General features: G+C 45.9%; 2 protein-coding genes across 6 annotated transcripts in view; one reads left to right on the top strand and one right to left on the bottom strand.

The window, feature by feature from the left end:
• Nucleotides 1-9087, top strand: part of PEPD (peptidase D) — a 227865-nt gene extending 218778 nt beyond the window's left edge. For all 5 annotated transcript variants that reach the window (XM_065028417.1, XM_065028413.1, XM_065028418.1 and 2 more), the window contains 2 exons: nt 473-664; nt 8408-9087. In XM_065028417.1, coding sequence (XP_064884489.1) covers nt 473-664; nt 8408-8557 — 342 coding nt within the window. In that variant the 3' untranslated portion in view covers nt 8558-9087. The remainder of the gene's footprint in view (nt 1-472; nt 665-8407) is intronic.
• A 3521-nt stretch (nt 9088-12608) lies between these two features.
• CEBPG (CCAAT enhancer binding protein gamma) lies at nt 12609-19678 on the bottom strand. Its single transcript, XM_065028423.1, has 2 exons — nt 19507-19678; nt 12609-14740 (listed from the first exon to the last, which is right to left on the bottom strand). Exon 2 carries the CDS (start codon nt 14628-14630, stop codon nt 14178-14180), a length of 453 nt encoding a protein of 150 aa, XP_064884495.1. The 5' UTR covers nt 14631-14740; nt 19507-19678; the 3' UTR covers nt 12609-14177.
• Nucleotides 19679-19701: the final 23 nt, after the last annotated feature.

Below are 19701 nucleotides of genomic sequence, written 5' to 3'. Positions count from 1 at the left end.
ACTTAGTTTTTAATAATATCAGTCAGCACCATGTTGCCTGAAAGTCTGAATCTGACAAAAGTTTAGTTTTAAATGGGCTGCTTTTATGAGGTCGTGTGTAGACTCATTGCTCCTGAATCAAGATCATAAATGTGTAATTTTAATAATGTTCAGTGAGAGTAAGCATTTGCATATCCTTGGAGAAATGTTCTCTGCTTGCATAGTTCAGCTATTCCAGCTGTGACTTGGAGGGGGCATTTCAAGATTTGCACATCGCTTGAAATTTTGTACTTTGCAAGGGAGGGTACAGAAAGAAATAGTGCAAGTTAGCTATCTGTTTCTTTGCGGTGCATTACTTCTCCCGAGGTAGAGAATAACAGTACCGAGCATATCCAAAGCCAGGATTCCTGTGGTGCAAAGGCATAGGAGGGCCTTGATAAAAGGCCGGCCACAGATTGTCTTTCTGCCCGTCAGAACCGGTGTTTTTCCGCAGGGAGTGGAGCGCATTGACCTGCCGGGGCTCCGGAGCCTGCGCACCGCCCGCAGCCTGGAGCAGGGCATGGTGCTCACCGTCGAGCCGGGCATCTACTTCATCGACCACCTCTTAGACCAAGCCCTCCGTGATCCTGCGCAGTCCTGTTTCATCAACAATGATGTCCTGCAGCGTTTTAGAGGATTTGGTGGGGTGAGTAATTCTTAACCGGATGTTTTTCTGAAATCGGTTTTCTGTTTGTTTACCCTTACTGTGTTCTTGAGAAGAAATCTTTTGGAATTTGCAATGTATGCACATAGGGCTGTTCTGAAGCAGCACCTTGGGCCATTTGACCCTGCAGACAAACTGGTGTTTTTTTGTTATTTTTAAATGTGGTTTTATACTTGTGATACCTGATTAACGATAGACCCATATTTTTCCATTGATTGAAATACTTTCTTGTCAGCGCTATACAGTGACTTGCCAGACAGGTGTTTTGTGAAATGTGTGTGTTATGAAATACGAGGCTGAGATCCGTAGTCTGAGAGTTGCTTCCCTGACAGCAGCACAGTCCAGCGCTCCCTCCCAGGGCAGAAGAGCCTGATGCTGTTTAAGTCAGGCAGACAGTAGAGAAAAAAGAGCAGTAATTGCTCTTACTGGATAATTTCCAGAAAGGCGTGAAACTTGTGAATGTAAAGCCTTCCCTGATTTCCAAAGGAGTGGCAGCAGTGCCCGAGGTACAGGTTGCAGGCTCGGGCAGCAGCGTTTGTGCGGGAGGGAGCCGGGATCTGGGCAGTCGTTCCCATGCGGGCAGCTGCTCTGCAAGGAGAGGGTTCTCCATGCTCTCCAGGGCACACTTCCCATTCAAAGCCACCGCCCTTGCAGAGTGTTCAGCAGTTGCAGTGGCTTCCAGTGGGTTTCCATTTTAGTGGGGAGAGCATTTGAAGGGTGCTGCATTGTTCTCCAAGCTTCCGTGTTCATGCATAGAGAAGATAGAGCAGGCAGCTGCAGTGCCCCATCCTCCTTGTGGCTTTTCTGCTAAGTCTCAACATGGCTAACAATCACTGGCAACGGCGGTGACTTTCTGGTATGAAAAGTCACTCATTAGGAATTGTCTGCTGCTGCCATCAGCTAATTTATCATTGTACACCAGCCATCAGAAGAGGGTAATTACTGTAACGCTTTTGGTCTGAGCTGGCTTTGGACCACCAAACCGGACGGAGAAGTTGCGTGTACCATCACCAGCCGGACGCCGGGGCAGCTGCCCTGGGAGGCTCCCGGTACCCACAGCCTTGTCCAGAGATGCGGGACTTTACCCTCGCTGGGATTTAATTCACTGCTGAGGTTTGGGACGTTACCTGTCTCTGTGTTGTTTCTTTATCAAGATGCACCAACCAGCCAACTGGTGAGCAAAAGGCAGCTGGCTCTGTATTTTCTAGCTGTGAGCACGTTATGTATACGGTGCTGCACACTGAATCAGATTTTAAAGGAACGCTGTCACGCACTTGTGTAGCTTGAAACCGCAACAAAACCAGGTTTACCTATCTTCACTTCCCTTGTAAACGCTCTATGGGAGTTCTTCAGTAGTTGAATTGGTTCCTGGTGAGCTTTCTCTGGAAATGCTCAGTGAAGTCCATGTTTTTCCGCGGCTTGCTGTGAATGCCCACTCCAGCTCAGCAGCTTGAGGCGTGCACGTTGCTCACCTGCTGCTTGTGCTTCCATGGAACAGGAGTGACAACACAGGATCTCTGCCTTGGTAATAAGTTGCTGGATCCCATTTTGTTCCAGAGATTTCAAGCAAAGTCTAACTTTCTCCCCTGTTTTTTGCTCAGCTTCCTGTAATGATGACTTGTAAGGAGAGCTAGCCAACAAACTGCTAAAAGGGGAAGCTGCCCAAAAACGATTGAGCAAAAATCTAAATCTCTGATCCCCCTGTGGACAATAAATTTTACTTAGAAAAAAAAATAATAATACACACGTACCCTTGAGCCAGATGTTGTCACTTGATTTTGTCCAGGAGAAGAATGGAAATAAAATCTGAGACCAAAGTACATCCGAATATTTCTGAATTCTACACAAAAGCTGAATTATAATGCAATCAAAATAAATTTTTCCATCTTTACAATTCTGACTTGATTCTGCATAAACAGAAGCTGCAGTTTGTGCTGTGTAGCATGCTTAGTTTTCCGCACGCTAGTTCATTCTAGTTTATCCAGAATGAGTGAGTATTTCTCTCAAATGCATGTCAGAAAACTTTCTGTCTGCGTGATTAAAAAAGATCTTGTGAAGCCCAGTGTTGTTACTGACAAATATTAACAGTACAGGGGTTAGTACTGGTGTCAGTTCTAGCTAAAGAGCTCACTACAGCCAGTCCAATCTTCCTTTAAGTTTAAAGGTAAAATACACTCTGTGAAAGAAAATAAGTAGTCTGTTTCCCTCTGCAGAGCTCAGCACTAATTAGTGCTCTTAATTTGGTTTAGTTTAATTCACTTCAAAAATGGACTTACATTAACCAAAGTAACACCACTGTAATTCTGAGTAAGAACGTCTGCACAGGGGATTTGTGGATTTGAATGAATTCACCTTGAATTCACGTATTTTTGAGGCTTTGGTAATTTTCTTCACTGTGACGACTCTCTGCTTTGAGAACAGAAGCTGTTTTGCTGTGCCAAAAAGGGCAAGACCGTAGCCGTGTGTTGCAGTACGCGCTGCCTGGAATTAGCCATAAAGAGCTTGTAAAAGCTGCAAGGGCAGGAGAGAATGGGAGACAACGCGAGATCTCCTTGGCCGCTGCGCGTTGCTGCCGGCGTGTGCACGCCCGGCACAGCCTTCCCGCGGCCCTCTGACACAGACACCCGGCTACCGGCCTTCGGCTGCTGCTCAGAGACCCCATAATATGGGCTTCAACCACACAAGAGCTGTTGTGGGTCAAACACAGTTCCCTCTGTGGGGAGGCAAGAAGTTTTGCAAGGAGAGCTGCTTCTGCGAGCATGGGCTGCCAAGTCCCACACTCTTTACCTGACAGCCATTGAGTTCAGCCCTTCACAAGCTTCCTTGGCTGATTTCGGGAAGTCACTCAGTCACACGCGCTTCAGTTCTCCATCTGCAAAACTAAGGTCCAGTTTACCGAGGTCATAAATTCTGTGGGGCAAGGGCTGCTGTTGAGCACTGGCGCAGCGCCCGTCCCAGGGCACCTCTGCTCTGCCTGGACTCTGCCCGCGCCGCTCTCATAAATAAATGCGGACGTGCAAACAGAGGAATGCATAGACAGTTGTATATATTGCTCAGGAACAGCAGCCAATTCCTCAGGGAAGGGGAAATACCGACTCCAAATGCTGCCCTTTAGGGTTTGACATTTCCGTTCTTCATAAGCTGATTACTGACTCATGCTGTTCATATGATGTTTTCTTGAAGACCCAGTAAAACCATTCAGTCTCTTTTGGCCTTAAATATGCAGTCTCTGTTCAAGCTTTATTTGTCCCTAGGATTTGTAGAACTAGCACTAGACTTAATATGTGAAATCTCTGTGCAACTTAGAGAAAATGCTGAAAGACAGCTAGATGTTAAACACATTCTTTCATTTGCAGATTTTTCTCATTTAAAAGCTAAATAGATTTACAAAGCCTGGGACCTTGAAGAGCCACTAATATTACAGGATTTTTCAAAACAACAGTACTCAGGAACAAATGTTAAACCAAATAAAAAGCAGGATGTCTTATGGCTTCTACCTTTGGTTCTCACAGTCACACAATCATCTCTGTCCTGATTTTTATTTTTCAGGTGGCTGAGCTCTGTTTTCAGTTCTATGGTGAATGTGTGTTGTGGAATTCAATAGTTTACTAGACAAGAAACATTATGCCCATCCGCTTTTTAAAATTTCATATTATGATGCAGTAATTATGCTACACAGCACTTTTTGGAAAAGTTTTCGCAGAAAAGCAGTTGTCATAATGAAATGTATGGCTTTCTTTAAAGTTTTTGTAGGAGAAGCGATAGTTGTAGGCAACCTAAAACCAGTGACTAGTTACTTATAAACCTTTAACCCTTTTCTCGTAAGTCATCTAATTAACATAATTAGGTTAAAGTAAGAGCAGCCTTTTTCTAACCCATATTTAGCTCATAGTTTATTGCTGCTTTTTGAGCCTGGATGAAGGGACTGTGTGCCTGAAGCTTCTTTTTCCAGCCATATCGGTTGATCTAATAAAATATGTGGCCTCACCCTACTAATCTTCATCCTCTTTTATGAAAAGCTTCTATGTGGCCCTTTAAAATAAAGTGTGCCTGACATGAGGGCTTGCTTGTCAATCAGAAGAGAAAGAGTCCCAGTGTAGCACAAAGCCTGTTAGCCTCTATAGAAAATATCTTGGTGTTGCCACTCGTTGTAAAGTGGTAAGAGGAAAATGCCTTCCCCAGCACTGCAGCGTACCCGCCTGTCCCTGCGTTTGACATAAAGACAGCTCAATTGCCTAATGACTCCCCCTTAAATTCAGAAGTTGAACCCTGCCTGTGGTAAGTTTAATCTGTTAAAAATTATTGGTGAGTCGACGGCTGAGTCAAAATAAGCCCCCTTGGCTACACACATCTGCCTCTGTAGGGTGCCAGCTATAAAAACAGACGTGAATCCTTCAAGCCAGACAGAAGCATATGTGCTAATTTATTTTGTGGGGTAGCATGTGTGGCCCACATCCCAGGTGAGTCTCCCACTCTAAGACCTTGCAACAATAGTATTGGTGCTTTCCACATCCCTAATCAAACAAATGCTCAATAGATTAAAAAACAAAAAAGGAGACATGTCACTAGTGGTCTTTTTTAATCACATCTGGGATCTGTCATCTTGTAAATCTGGACTATTTAATTGGCCAAAATTGTTTCTTTATTCTCAAAAGCCTTTTATATATATCATCATCCAAAAGAAATGAATGAGTGCTACAACCCCCTTCCCTTGGAAGATAACACAGGAGGCTCTGGGGAGCATGACTGTATTAGTAAGTCAGGACAAAGTGCGAGGCTGTATATATAGCTGACAGCAGCCTTGGTATTTAACTCCTGTGCTGTTCTTGGCTGTGCCCACACGGCTCTGCTTTGGGACAGAGTTGGGTGCATTGAGTTGAGCCACATGATGGTCTGTTGCTGGCATTGGGCAGTTGTGCAATTAGGTCTATCTAGACAGATCACGCCACTGTTCTTGATAAGAAAAAGGCATTTTAGGGACAGTCCTGGCATTCCTGGCCACCTCACCTTTGCAGGAGTGCTTTTAGAAGCATGCCATTTCGCGCTGAAAAAGCAAAGCCTCCCCTGGGGTGTTTGCAGAGTGCCCTGAAAGCTGCTGATGCAGCGAACCTCACACCTCAGTTTGCTGTTCCTTTAAGCCATATCCGATTCCAAACCACTCCGTTGCCCTGAAACTGTTGAACAAAGAGCCTGCAAACAGGGACAGCTCTGAGAGCAAGTTTCATAACCGTTGTCCCCCACTGGGAAAGGCAGTCCCACACCAGTGAGCCTTGCCAGGCAGATCCAGCATCTTTTGTCCATTTGGACAGAAGACAAGACCAATGCCGGGCTCTCCTGTAGAGAAGGTTTTGCAGGTCCTCTGAAGCTGCTTCTTGCTGCTGCTGAGTTTAAGTTCAGGGTGAAGCATGGAGGGTGTGAAGGAAAAGAGCAAACACAGACATTTCCTCCCCCTTGAGAACATGTGTTCCTCTACACTCGTGTTGCTTTTAGGCAAAGATGTGCACTGAGAGTAAGAAGTCTGTCTTCTCTGTTACAGCAAGCACGCGTTTCAGGTGAGATTCATCCAGGCAGAGGAAGGGTTAGATCCTGGAGAAAGAGCTGGAGCTTTCCTAGGAGTGGTGGGTGCCCCATGGGAGCGGTGGGTCTGTGCACCTCCACCCACATCCCAAAGACTGTTTGGAGTCGCTGAGGGTGACCAGGCTGCTGCGAGGATGCTGGCTGTCCTGCTTTCCACAGCAATCCACAGCTGTGGGTTATGCGATGTCCTAACAATGTTTGCCTGTACAATGAGTTGCTGCGTGCAGCACTCCAAACTGATGGGTTTCCTTGTCCTCCACCATTTGGTAACTCTCAGTTCCCTGGTTTAGGTGGTTCCAGCACCCCCTGCACTCTCCTCATTCAGGGTGTCTCACCTCTACCACAATCTCCCTGCCTGGATTCCGTATCTAGGCCCATCTCTCTTTGTCCGTTCTTTGTCAATCCTGTCCCATGGCACTGTATCTTCCTTCCCCTGGCTCCTGTCTTCACTCTACCTCCGTTTTCCAGCTCCTTCCTCATCCTGATGTTCTGTTGTGGCCCAGGTAGGGCACAGGTTTGGCAGACACCATGTCCCACTTGTTCTTCCCCCTCCCTCTTAGCCTGGCTTTCATCTGCTCTGCTTTCAAGTCAGTCCGTCCTCTCAAAGAGTGCCGAGGTATTGGTGAAGGCATGAAACGCTCTTTTTTTGCCAAGCAGATGAATTGTGGCGGGTATTTCTCCGTATCAGATACACAGGGGAATTTCAGCTCTTGCAGGTGAAGGTTTGTGGAGGCAGCGGTGCTGGGAAGAGGCTCTCCCCATAGGCAGGGTCAGCTCTGCCTGGCCTCGCCTCTGCTCGCGGCCTTACTTTTGCACTAACATTCTACTGCCCACATCGGTGCAGCACCCAGCTCCATTTACACTGGTGTGCTTGCCAACATGATGCTTTTACCATTCCCCCACGTCCCCTGGGTTCTGGTGCTTTAGCAGGTTTTCGGCAGGGGCTGGTTCACCGGGGTGGGCTGAGCACCAGACCCGTCAGGACAGGTCCTGGGGGCTGCTGCGAGGCAGAGGGCACCATTCACCTTTAGATCCAATGTGACTGTCTTGCTGAATCCCTCGTTTATTTTTCGCTCAGCTGGCCGAATGAGAAGCAATGAATCAAAAAAACCCACCCTGGTAAAATCTGTTTAAGTGCTTAGAGCCATCCCATGTGTTGCTGATTTCCTCTCCGGCAGCAAGGCACCGGCCTTTCAGGCACAGCGAGTGTAAAGAGCCTCATGGCTTTCAAATTTACAGCTGTCCAAATCAAATGTGTGAACTCAATGGAGTTTGTTTATTTAATTCTGCTTTATAATACACTTAACTTGATACCAAGTAAAAGAAATAATCTGGCAAAGACATCATTAAACAGTTTAATAAGGGCTGGATGACTCATTTTGTTTGAACAAATGGATTATTTTGCAATCAGAAGTACAAATGTTAACCAGCTTTATTTTTAGTTGAATATGTCAAGAGGTCAGAAACAATTAAAGCAACTGTAAGGTGGGAGTCCCCAGAGTTTGTGTTCTCTTGGATTTACACCTTACTAAAATTGCTTTTATTGCAGCTTAGCGACTTACTAACATTTTTCTGATAAGATAACGGGAAATGACTGTGTAGGCACATTTACTGGTAAGAAGAGATTAGAGTTAAAAAGAAATGGAACATACTTTTCATTTTAACAGAACAAGAGCTGGAAAACTGAGAGGATCTGCTTTTTCCTTACATGATTTGAAATGTAGTGATTGTATTTTAAAATGAATGTGTGACCTGCTCAGAACTTTCTCATCCGCTCAAAATTCAATGTTTTGAATATCAGCTACAAGCTATTTCATGTCGCGGTTCCTCCTTTGAAAGTTTATTGTATTTAGAGGGAAGAGAATGTGATGTTTCAGTGCACAGAGCAGCTAACTGCAGTCAGCAAGAGGACTGCTTCGAGGACAGGCACTTTGGGCACTGGGAGACACTGCTGTTGAACGTGTCCCTAGCAAGCCCTGCGCCAGCAAGGCTGGAGGCAAATTCAGGGGAAGATGTTACTTTTGCTGCTTCTGATGTCAGGGGGTCGAGGTTTGTTTGCCCCGTGTAATGTCCCTTGTGCTCCCACCACTGTCGGTGCCCGATGCGCTTCTCACCCCCACCTTCGTAACTGTGTCTTCTCTGTGACAGGTCCGGATCGAGGACGACATCGCAGTGACAGCCAGTGGAATGGAGCTGCTAACGTGTGTCCCACGTACTGTTGAAGAAATAGAGGCTTTCATGGCAGAAGGCCAGAGCAGTGCCAAGTCATTTGACTGCCTCTCCAGCCAGAAGCAGTAAACTTCAGGATGATACTTACTGTCTCGCACTAATCAGTCATTATTATGATTTAATGCTGCAGCATATAAAATGCATCAAATTCTTAACAGCAAGAGAGGCAGGAAGGCTATTAGCTGGAATGATTTGTTCATTAAAAATGAAGGCTTCAGCACTTGATATCCAGGTAACTCAAATGCTGCTGCTTGCAGTCAGCAGTTTGCATTACCAAGTGCCACCTTAATAACCCTGCTGCATTATCAGTGGGACGGATACTTCTGTCAAACCTTGGCTCAGACATATCTTTCAATTAAATCTGAATTTTGATAGTAAAGACTGTTTAAAAATACCAAATGGATTACCTGAATGCTGTCAGCAATTGTAACAATCTGAGTCCTTTTTTAAACTTAATCACAAGTGTTGCAAAAAACATAGAAGAAAAATCAGCTGTTCTCGTTGGGCGTAATGACACTTATATTTTTCTTACGGATATTATTTCAGTGTCAATGGAGTAAGCAGAATCAAATTTTTATTAAAATTAATCCTTGGCATCATTTATGCTCACAGCTTTGTGATCATTGTGCTCTTCTGTTACCATTCATGCTTCTGCGTCTGACCTTTCTACCAATTCGTGCTCTGGAAACTTTGACCCTTCATTAGCCAGAATTTTCTGCTCTGAGTAGTGGGTGTACTGGTCCTTCACACACGTTACTAGATTTGTCCATCTATTTGTTCCTTAAAAACATAGTTTGCTGCGTTGTTCACGTGCCTTAGAAGGTGCAAGAAGGGAGTATCTTTGCGGGCTCGGGGTCATTGAGCAGTATATGCTGTGCAGAATGATAGATTAACTGCCCAATGTTAGCCAGTTCAGAATGAAATCAAATTTTATTTGGACACACCACAGACAATAATAATCATCATAAAATGATCTTCCATTCATGCAGGATTTAAATTACCCAGAGAAGCCTTTCTTCAGGTGTTCATCAGCCTGCAGGAGAACAAATACATTTCTTGCATCATAAAATAACATTAGTTGCTGTAACTACATAAAAATAATTGTGCTCGCTTTATGAACACATCGACACTCCTGTTTGGTCTTCAAGCCCCGTTGCAGAGTTTGACTGCAAAGGCCCTTCTGCCATGTCGGGGGAATGAAGCCACAGCAGCATGTCAGGGCCTTTCTGGGTCTTACCGCTTGCCCGATGAGGATTTTCCCGCTGGGAAGGGATCAGCTGACTTGATCATCTCAGCATCTTGGTTGTGTCGCTCACATCCTGGAGCTGACACGCGGGCAATGGGACCAACTGTGAGCCGGGTGGCTGCAAGCGCCTGTCTTACATGGGACGTACAACACAACACAGGCTTGGATGGTCTCAGAAACTACTGTGTTGCTTTGTGCCCCCACCTGGGACTGGATTTAGATCTGAAATAATTTCCTTAAAAATTGTCAAATGTGTTGCTCTACATAGAGATCTTTTTGCTAATTGGGTTAGTTTGTGTGGCAGGAATCTGCTCTTTATTCATAACAGCTTGGTGACCCATTGCTAAATAGGAAACTGCATGTTGGAGACTAAGGAAACACATTGTGAAATAATCCAGGCAACTTCAGTCCTTATCTTTAATGTCACTTTATTAACAAATGAGCCTATTTACATTTTTAAAGGTTGCTTGATGTTGGTTTGTAAGATTTAAGTGCGGGAGACGTGTGAGGAGGAGAGGGTGTGAGGAGGAGAGGGTGTGAGACGAGCTGGTGTGTGCAGCCCTGCTCACGCTGCCTTCGTGGTGACCGCGGGTCTCGTTCCTCTGAAACATGGCACTTGTGCAGAGGACATCAGGCTTTGCTTTGGTAGCTTTGCAGATACAAGAACACACTAACAACACTGGCACAGCTCCAGACTCGTCTCCCCCTAAAACTCAGGAGGGTTTTCCAGTGCAAGGTGGTGCGTACGGCCTCAGCGTCGATCCGGCTGCATCCAATGTGTTCCTGCAGTGCGCTCTGAACACACCCATGGGATCGCTCCCTGCTTTGGGCATTCTGAAACCTGCCCTTGCTTGGGTTCAATAGCAGTTACTATTTTAAAGTAGCACTTCACTTTTTTATTTTTTAAAAGAGAGTTTTGGAATTGTTTCAAATGAGCCATAATCCAAGTCTAGTTAATAGGCTTTTACCTGCCTGTGATTAATCCTGGCAAATACTGGGCACTGGTGCTGCAGAACAGGTCGAGCAATCGGCTGTGCTGTGGGAGGCAGAACTGGTTCTGCTTCGACATGTACCAGCGAACAAACCCTGTCACGAGTTCTGGTGGAAAAGCACTCGCTCACGTAACCAGCTTCCCTGTTGTTTTGCTTGTCTGAGACATGGATGCGTTTCAGTCTGGGATGGTGCGTCGTCTCCCATTTTTCTTCATAAACAGGCCTGTGAACTCAGTGACTGTGAATTTCATCCTTCCTTCCAGAAGTCTGTTCTGTAATGCTTATAATTTTTACCCACTTAAAAAATGAATTAGAACTTTTCTAAATTAGCATCTGTGGGGGCTTTTTAAAAAAAAAACAAAACACAAAGTGATATTTAATACACTTAAAATGTATTAGTGGAGGGAAATACAGGTTACGGCAAACTTCCTTTTTGACTACATTAGGATATTTTTGGCTGTGAGCTATTGTGTTTTCCCAGGTGCCTTTTTCCCTTGGTGCACACACTCTTGGATAGAGCTGCACCAAAGTAATGGAGTGTGTTACGTTAAGCGAGTTTGTGCGTTTAGAAAGGTCTGAGCACTTCTGAGCTGATACATTTAAAGTGCTTCAGCTCCCGGGGTTGGACGCAGTCTGGATTATCTGCCCCACCAATTACGCTGCTGGTGCTACAGGGTATAGTTAGGGTGGTAGAGCCTCCCAGTGCTTGTGGAGGCTGCAGTAGACACCTTCTCTTAGAGGTACAGTGGGAAAACGGGAATAAGGTTTCCTGGTGAAATGTACAGTGCTGTAACGTGCCTTCGTGTAGTGACAGGCACTGTATTGTTACAGGCTATAGTTGTTGTCAAGAAAAAATGTGGAAAAAGGAAAACCTTAACTTTTATAGGTCTACACTGAAATTTTCTTGTGTAGATGTGTGTTTATTCCAGGAGAATCGTCCAAGTCACCTGGGTATGGGTGTTCTCCTGTGCCTTGCACTGGGGGGTGAGAATGAGGCGTTTTGCTGTGGCACAGCCTGGGCTGCTCCACCCTGGGCAGACAGGGAAGGCTTCGCCTCTGCCTGTGCTCCTTGGTGCTGAGACAGGGATTTTGGCAAGAGGGGGCTTACAACAACAGACTAACACCCTTCTTGAACACAAACTCTCGCTGAGGCTGGATTTAAAATAGTGATTCGTTGTAATCTTCAATCCATGGCTTCACATATCAAAGCCTACATGCTTTCCTAGGCAAACAAAGCAAGCACGGAGATTGCTAAGCCAGAAACGTCATTGTGCAAATGACTTTTCATAACTCTGTGGTTTTGTTTTAAACAAGAAGGAAGTGGAATTGGAGCTGTCAGGAGTAACAGGTGGAGAGTTCACTCTCCAAAGCATCCAAAACAGTCTTACTGTTGCTCAAAGAGATATAAGGAATAATTTCCACCAAAACCAGAAACAAATAACCAGAGATTTGGAGCCCCTGTCCTGATTGTCAGGGGAGGACCCTGCACCAGCCTGTCAAACCAGCTGCGGGACAGCAGGGCCACGTAGTCCCCGCTCAGCCAGCGAGGGAAGAGACCGGTTCCTGCCTTTTGCACCAGTGTAGGTGCACAGCGAACAAATGAGACGCTTTTATGTCATCTTTTTTCCTTGTAGGTTTTGGTGGTGTGTGTGTCCCCTGCCTTTAATGGCAGTACATTTTCAGTCTTAAATTTTGTTGATGTTATTAAATCAGGAACTGAGCCAAAACTGTGATGAATTTCCAGTTCTTTGCATTAAGTAAAAGCCAGAGTGGAAGACATGAGTGAAGACTGTTGCACTGATTTCTCAGAGAGAGCTGCTTGAAGCGGGCACCTCTGCATTTGAGGGACATAGAAAAGGGACAGGAAAAATGAGGCCAGCCGTAGAAGCAAAAGTTTTTTTATTCTGATATTTCAACCCTACTTAAGCTGCAGCTAGAACCAAAAAAACATATCTTTGTAAAAAGACTACCATAATCCAAAACAATCCATAAAACTTTTCCACATGTATTAAAAGTTTAAATTCAAAAAGAACTTTGCAAGGTTTCATTTTCTAACAGCATCTTCATAGAGATAATATCCAAGTTCTCTTCCTAAGTACAGATACAAGGCAAACAAGCATCCTACAAAATAATCTATGGAAAAAGGTAGTGTAGGAGGGAAATTAGGACAGTGTAATAATCCAGCAGCCAGACACACAGGTTAAATGTAACACAACCATACCATCAATGAAATACTTAAAAATGAAAATAAATTAAGGTTACATCAAAGATCCTGCTTTACTTTTGTTTAAATCCTCAATATAGTACATACCACTGCATTATGGATCATGGCAAAGACTTAGCACTAGCATTTAAAAAGTTGCTAAACTTTTATGAAAATAAAACAAGACTGAAGATACTCCTTCACACCACTGTATGATGGCTATAGAAATTCCACTGAACCAGTTATTCAAACTAGGGCCATTTATTTTTAAAATCACTGTAAGATCTTGACTGCAAATCTGAACAGCCATGAAAATTGAGATGAACATCAATGAGCAATAATCCATACACCCTGGCTGAACTGACGCTGTCTTACCCTTTTCATCGCTTAGCCAAGCTGCACATTTTGTTCTCCCTGACACCTGCACCCCAGCGAGAATGCAATTTTGCAGAGCACAGTTTTTTGGTAGCATTTTGACGTTTTCTGAAAACCAAAATCTTGTTCTTACGAGGCCCCAGTCCCTATGTGAGCGATGTGAACACAGGTTTAAAAGGCTTTGTCTGTCAGTGTGCTGCTTCGCCTCTTGTACATGATGCTTCAGACTCCTTTGCCATTTGGAAGTCAACTGCCTGTATGTATCATCGTAGTATTTGCTATTTTTCTAGAAAACATCACTAAGCATCCCAGCTCACAATTACTACCCCCTCCCCATTAACTATAACTGGGCAGGAGAGACATAAGTGGTGCTTTACAGGACTTGCTCTATAGATTTAAAGTAGTTCAACTAACAGGAAAGCAAGGACCCCCCCCCACGGCCTTTGCAGTTTTGTAATATATAATGGAGGAAAAAAAAGGGCTTAAATACACTAAAAAGTATTTAAAAGACATTTTATCCAATTATAAGTTTCTGACTACAGTAAACCATCCTGCTGGATTCCTCTCGTTATGCAAACTGTAAGAAGGTAAGTGAACACTTCTGTGAAAATGCTATTTCCCTAATACTAAGCTCCTTGTTGGCTATGAATTTAGATGTGCATTTATTAGATAAATCTTTTAGAGAAGAAAAATATTTAAAACAAATACCCAAAGTTTCTGGTTTAATTGTATCAAATATTCAGTGTTAAACCCAAAAAGAAGAATATCTCCACAAAGTGATGGTTAAAAGAACACAGTTTTTGCTTGGTTACTGCATGGGCGTTGCAGACAAGCTGCACCTCCGGAGTTCATTTCATAAGGTTGCAACAGTGTCTACTGTCCATTGTTTTCTGGATTTGTTGTGGTGGTTTCAGTGCCAACAGGTTGCACATTGTCTGCAAGATTGTGTGCGTGCTCCAGGAACAAGTCTTTCAGTACGCTCAGCTCCTTGGTCAGGAGCTTAATTTTTGCCTCTAAACGTTCATTTTCTTCTTTGAGCTGGTTGACCCTCTGCAACGTGTCTTGCGCTTTCTGCTTGCTTTTTAACCGGCTCTTTTTCACTGCCATGTTGTTTCGCTCTCTGCGCTGACGATACTCATCACTGTTTCTATCCACAAAGGAATTTTTCTTTCCCTGTTTGCTCGGAGGCACAGCTTTGCCTCCTCCACCAGGACTAACAGGCACCAGCTGGGGAACCTGCTGCAAACCACTGGTGTGTGCTTGGGTGTGAATCACGCTTACTCCGTTCGCATCTGTAGCAGTGTTCTGTTGGGATGTCTTGCTCATTTGGACAGGCTCTTCCTGGACACAATAGAATTTATTAGGAGACTGAAAACCGTTACGTTTCTAGAAGGCGTTTCCAACAGGTCTTCACATGAATTAAGGGCAAGGTGAACCTAGTAGGGGAAAAAAAAAACAAAGCTATTTTAAAGGTGCTGGGTTCAGCTACAATCTTACACATCACTTGCTTTAACATAGGGCACCGATGGTACATCTGGCAATAACAAATCACAACTGTGCTGTAAGTGGACAAGCTGCCAACTACATTTCAGAAGCCTCTCGAACGTATTTGTATTGGAAGGGACTGTTACTGGGTCATCTAGTCAAGCTGTTTGCATTGTTAACTGGCCCTGATGGATGGGTGTCTAGCCTAGCCTTGAATATCTCCAGTTTCACAACCTCTGTCTTGGCAACAGGTTCCACTGTCTAACTTTTTCTCCAGTTATATAATTTTCTTAATTTTCAGACTGGAGTTTTCCTTCTGCAGCTTAAACCTATTAACAGCCTGACTCTTGACCAACAGGAGTACTTGATCCTTGTCCTCTGCAGGCCATCCCTCTGGGTGTATGCACAAATTCCTCCCTGGTCTCTTTCTTCTGGAGCGAGGGTGCTCAGACTGTCCACCTTGCCTCAATCATCTTACAGCACTTGCTTTTGAAGATGATGTCCAAATTGATGACGTTTAAGCTCTCACTACTACTGAGTGGAAAACAACGATCTGTGGAAAAGGGTGGTGTTCTGTGAAGGCTGTGACTGAGGGGCATTAACAGAACCCCTTCGAGCACAAGCAAAGTACAACGAGCTAACCCTGTACTGGTACTGTAAGGAGCAGGTGGGAAAGGAACACAGGGCGGTGGCGATGGGAGAACCACCACACAGCAAAGACAGGACTGTTGTCACCCATAAGAACACAGCAGCCACAGCTGACTTGTCCACAAAATACGTGCCCCTGCTGTAGCTCCTGCACCGGTCCTTGTCCATGCTCTTGTGCAGCAGACAGACAGAGGCCTGGTGAGCAGGACACCCCTCACCTGACTCAGGTCAGCCCACTCCTGACCCTGGTGCTGGCACAGAGGGCTCTGGCACAGCTGCTGCAAGGACATGGCCCTGGCAAGGCCCTGCCCCTTCTTTTCCCATCTCATGGCATGACCTCCTTCATGTCTGGGAGAGAAATTTGGAAGAGGGAATGGCAACGGGGTTGCTCTGAGTTCCTGAAATGCCTACCTGTGGCTCCAATTAAAAGTACCCAGTGATGGGTCTCAGATGGGTCTCAGATGGGTCTCACTCAATCAAATGAGTGGATGTGGTGAGATGTTCGTAAACCCGTTGCTGTCACTGGTCATTGTAATCTGACCGGTTCATCAGCTGTTTACTGTTCTTGTTTGTTTTTCTCAGCAGTCTGAGTTGCTGTTTTACCTTCTGCTAGAGTATCATTAAAAAGGTTGAAATCCTACTGTCCAGATCAATTGCAAATTTTCTTCCACAATGAGGGAGCCAGAACAAGATGCAGCTGCAGAGTGTGGTTCAGTAAAATTCACAGAAAAGCCCGTAAGTTTGGCTTGAATGTTACTCAAAATTAACATTCTCTGTTACTGAGAGAAGGTGTGTGAGTACACCCACCCTCATCCTATCAAGAAATCTTTTCATTTTCTTATTTCAGAGCAGAAAGAGACCCATCAACTCTTTTTGACATCCGTACAGGTAAAACTATATACATATATGCCTAATTTTTATAATTAGTATTTTTCTGATTTTGACTCTTAAAGCAACTTCTGCAAACCATATTTAAGTCTTAGATACTGACTGAATAAGTAATTTGGTTCAGCAGTTAAACTGAATACACAGCTAATAAGATGTCACTGTGCACAAACAGCAGACTGGCAGGGCCAGTTGTAGTAGCTGTGTGATTACACAGACATTTTTAGTCAAGATGCAAGTGTATGCTTCTCTTGGAGCAGATACTGGCTTTGTCTCAGCTTTATTTTTAAATCCAGGATTTCTGTAGCCCTCTAGAAGTATATAGCTCTGTTAGATCACCTCTGACAACTGAACTTTTCCACTAATTTTTGGCATCTTTTCAAGGTCAGAACGCTCCTCTGTCTCCTCTATTCCAACACATTACAATACTTGCTAACTTCATCTGGACACCCCAGTTAAGTAACCTATACCATTTTCATTATCTGCTTTTTGTACCTTGTGAGATAGATACTACAGAGAAAGGGTTTCCTGCCTGCAAAGGCCCCCCACCTGACATGTAACAAGTTTCTTCACATCACGAGGTTCCATGTGCTATTACTCTCTATGCTACTGGAACTATTTAATATTGCTTTAACATTCCCTTCAGCTCTCTATCAAAGTCCCCCGTAGTTCAAAGGAGAAACTATTTGTTCCATTAAACTGAATTTTAATGGAATATTTTAGTTGGACAGTCTGTGGATATGAACAAAGGAGATGAACCAGTGTCACACCTCTCAAGCGAGTGTTCTAGCTCTGCTAGAACTGCTCTCCCTCAATTCCATCCCACTAGAATTCATCCGTTTTTTATCAAGTAACTATTTCTTGAGCGTAACAAACTCTGGCTTAATGATCAGAACTCTTACGTGAGATGACACACCTGGATTCCTGTCCTGTTCCAACTAATACTTATGCAAAGCAAGTGGCACTAACTGTACCGCATCACAGGTAACCAGGTCTGATAACCCTTGAGACCTGAAACTAATTTTTCCCCCTGAGTTATTTGGAGGCTGGTTCCCTATCACCAATTGTCAGTTCTTCAACAGAATGAGAGGGAAGGATCTCCTGGGCAGCTGCTGTGGAGCATCCTTCAGGGAACACTGCAAGCTGGAAAGGCAGCAAGTATGAGAAATACAGAAGGGGCTCTGAAGAAGGGTGAGGTGAAGGACACTCATTGGGAGGCCATGAGGGTGGGGAGGCAGATGGGTCTCAGAGCTTGTTTCTCAGGCACCGTGTCACACAAATGCAGCTACTCTGCTCTTCTCCACAAACAGGTTGGTTTGCTGCGAATGGGCAATAGCCTCAGCACAGCAGGAGGCAGCTCCTCCGAGAGCCAGATGAGTTTCTGAGCATCTTGTTCCCATAAAGCTGCTCATTTGCTTGGGCTCAGTGACAGCCCTAGGCTGGTTCCACCCAGCACATGGTAGTGTTTCCAGTGGCCAGTTAGAACTGCCTTGGTCTTTCCTTGGGCCACCAACTGGCCACCCAGGACACCAGCTGGCCACCCACTGCAACAGAAGAGCCAGTTACTCAAAGGTGTCCTCTGAGGCAGAGATGGTTCTTACCAGCTGACAGCACTCCTCAGGGACCAGAGACTCCCAAGCAAATCAAGGCCTTTATTATAATCTTTGCTTTCACCATAAAACAAACAAACAAAAAACCCCCCTTCCAAATGTTTGTTTTGGCAAAAAAATATGTGTTTTAATTCGTTAATTAAACCAGTATTTTTATTTAGCAGCAAAAAATACAAAGCACTTCTCTCTGCTTCTTTTTTGAGATGTGACTCTGTTGATTCTGATCATTAGTGAGGATGACTGTATTGCACAAATCCACTCAGCCGTCTATGGCAAAATGAGTCCCAATCTGAACAGCGATAGCTGGCCTCCTTTCTCTTTGCCTTCAGTAGGAATACCCCAGTAGGATCTGACTCTAAATCCAGGTCACCCCATACAAAGACCGACAGCCCACTCCTGTGTTTGCTGACCCTCTCACAGGCAACTTGTCGAGAGCCGATGGTAACTCTCGCATACTGAAGGCCAGGCAACTTTTTTTAGACTAGGTAGCTCTAATCTGTTGCCGGAGCTGATGTCCCCACTTTTCCATATTTTTCTCAGAATCTCAATTTTTTTACATACACCTTACAAGAAAAACACCCTCCAACATCCTTAAAAACAACATGCTCAGAACATCCAAAGTATGTATTTTAATTGCAGTCTAGCAGCATTGATGACAGAGTCAGAAACAATCCCAAACAGGTGGCAAAGTATCAATTTGACTCTGTCTTTTGGAATATAATGAAGGTGGCTATTTCTAAAGATGAAATAATTCCTTAAATCTCAAAGTTTGTACAAAATACGCAGTTTTATACGTTCTGAAGAGGTGTTATAACCACTGCCGGGAGTATTGAGTTGTCTTAATGACTGTTTCCCACCAGATGTCAGAGCTAAAACCAACGTCAAGCTCTCCGTGACAGATCTGTTTTGAAAGTTGCGCCTGGAGCTATAAAAATCTGTTGGGAACCAGAAAGATTTGTCAAGACATTCAAAACTCCCTTGAGAAGCTGGAAGAGAAGAACAGGGGGTGTTAAACACGGCGCTGGGCCGCGGCCCGGGCCAGCGCTCGGAGCGGGGCGAGCGGCACCCGCGGCGTCAAACCCGCCCGCGGACCCTTCCCGGGGCCGGGCCCGCTCGGTAACGGCCGCGTCTTGCCGCGCCGGAGGACGGGCCGTAAGGACCGCCCGGCCCCGCCGCCCAAAGCACCCGGCGGCGCCCCGGCCTGGCCGCGCTCCCCGGGCCGCGCCGGAGCCACCGCAGGGACCGGGCCCGGCCCGCCCCGCCCCCGCGGGCCTGTGGCGGCGACGCCACCGCCCTCCCCGGCGGACCGCAGCCCGGGGGCCGCTCGGCCGCGCTGCTCCTCCTCCCCCGGCCGTGCGGGGCGCGGGGGTGCCCGGCGCTGCCAAGCCGTGACTTCACCGGGGGAGGGGAGCCGGGGCCGCCCGCCGATTGCATCATGCGCTCCCATGCGCGGCGCCCGCCGGGGCACTCGCCGCGACACGGCGGGAGGAGGGAGGGCGGGCGAGGGCCGGCCCGGCGCTGCCCCCCGGCCCTCCCCGCGCCCCGGACCGCCGCCCCCCGCGGGCCGCGCTTACCTGTGGCGGTGGCGGCGGCGGGAGGGGCCGGGCCGGCCCGAGCCTCGTTCGTTACAGTGCGGAGCGCGGGCGAGCGGCGATTGCGACACCCACCCGCTCCGCCCACCCCCTCGCCAATCGCCAGCCAGCCGGCCGCCCGGATGATGCAATAGCCGCCCGGATTGGCAGCCGGCGCGGCCAATCAGGCCGCCGGGA

This window comes from Columba livia, chromosome 13 (assembly GCF_036013475.1).
Source record: "Columba livia isolate bColLiv1 breed racing homer chromosome 13, bColLiv1.pat.W.v2, whole genome shotgun sequence".
NCBI classification, from domain to species: Eukaryota; Metazoa; Chordata; class Aves; order Columbiformes; family Columbidae; genus Columba; species Columba livia.
The sequence above is the reverse complement of the archived record's forward strand: the minus strand, read 5'-3'. Positions and strand labels throughout refer to the sequence as shown.

Bases quoted from the DNA above. Each gene is read 5' to 3' on its own strand.
- CEBPG (XM_065028423.1), bottom strand. From the start codon at position 14,630: ATGAGCAAGACATCCCAACAGAACACTGCTACAGATGCGAACGGAGTA.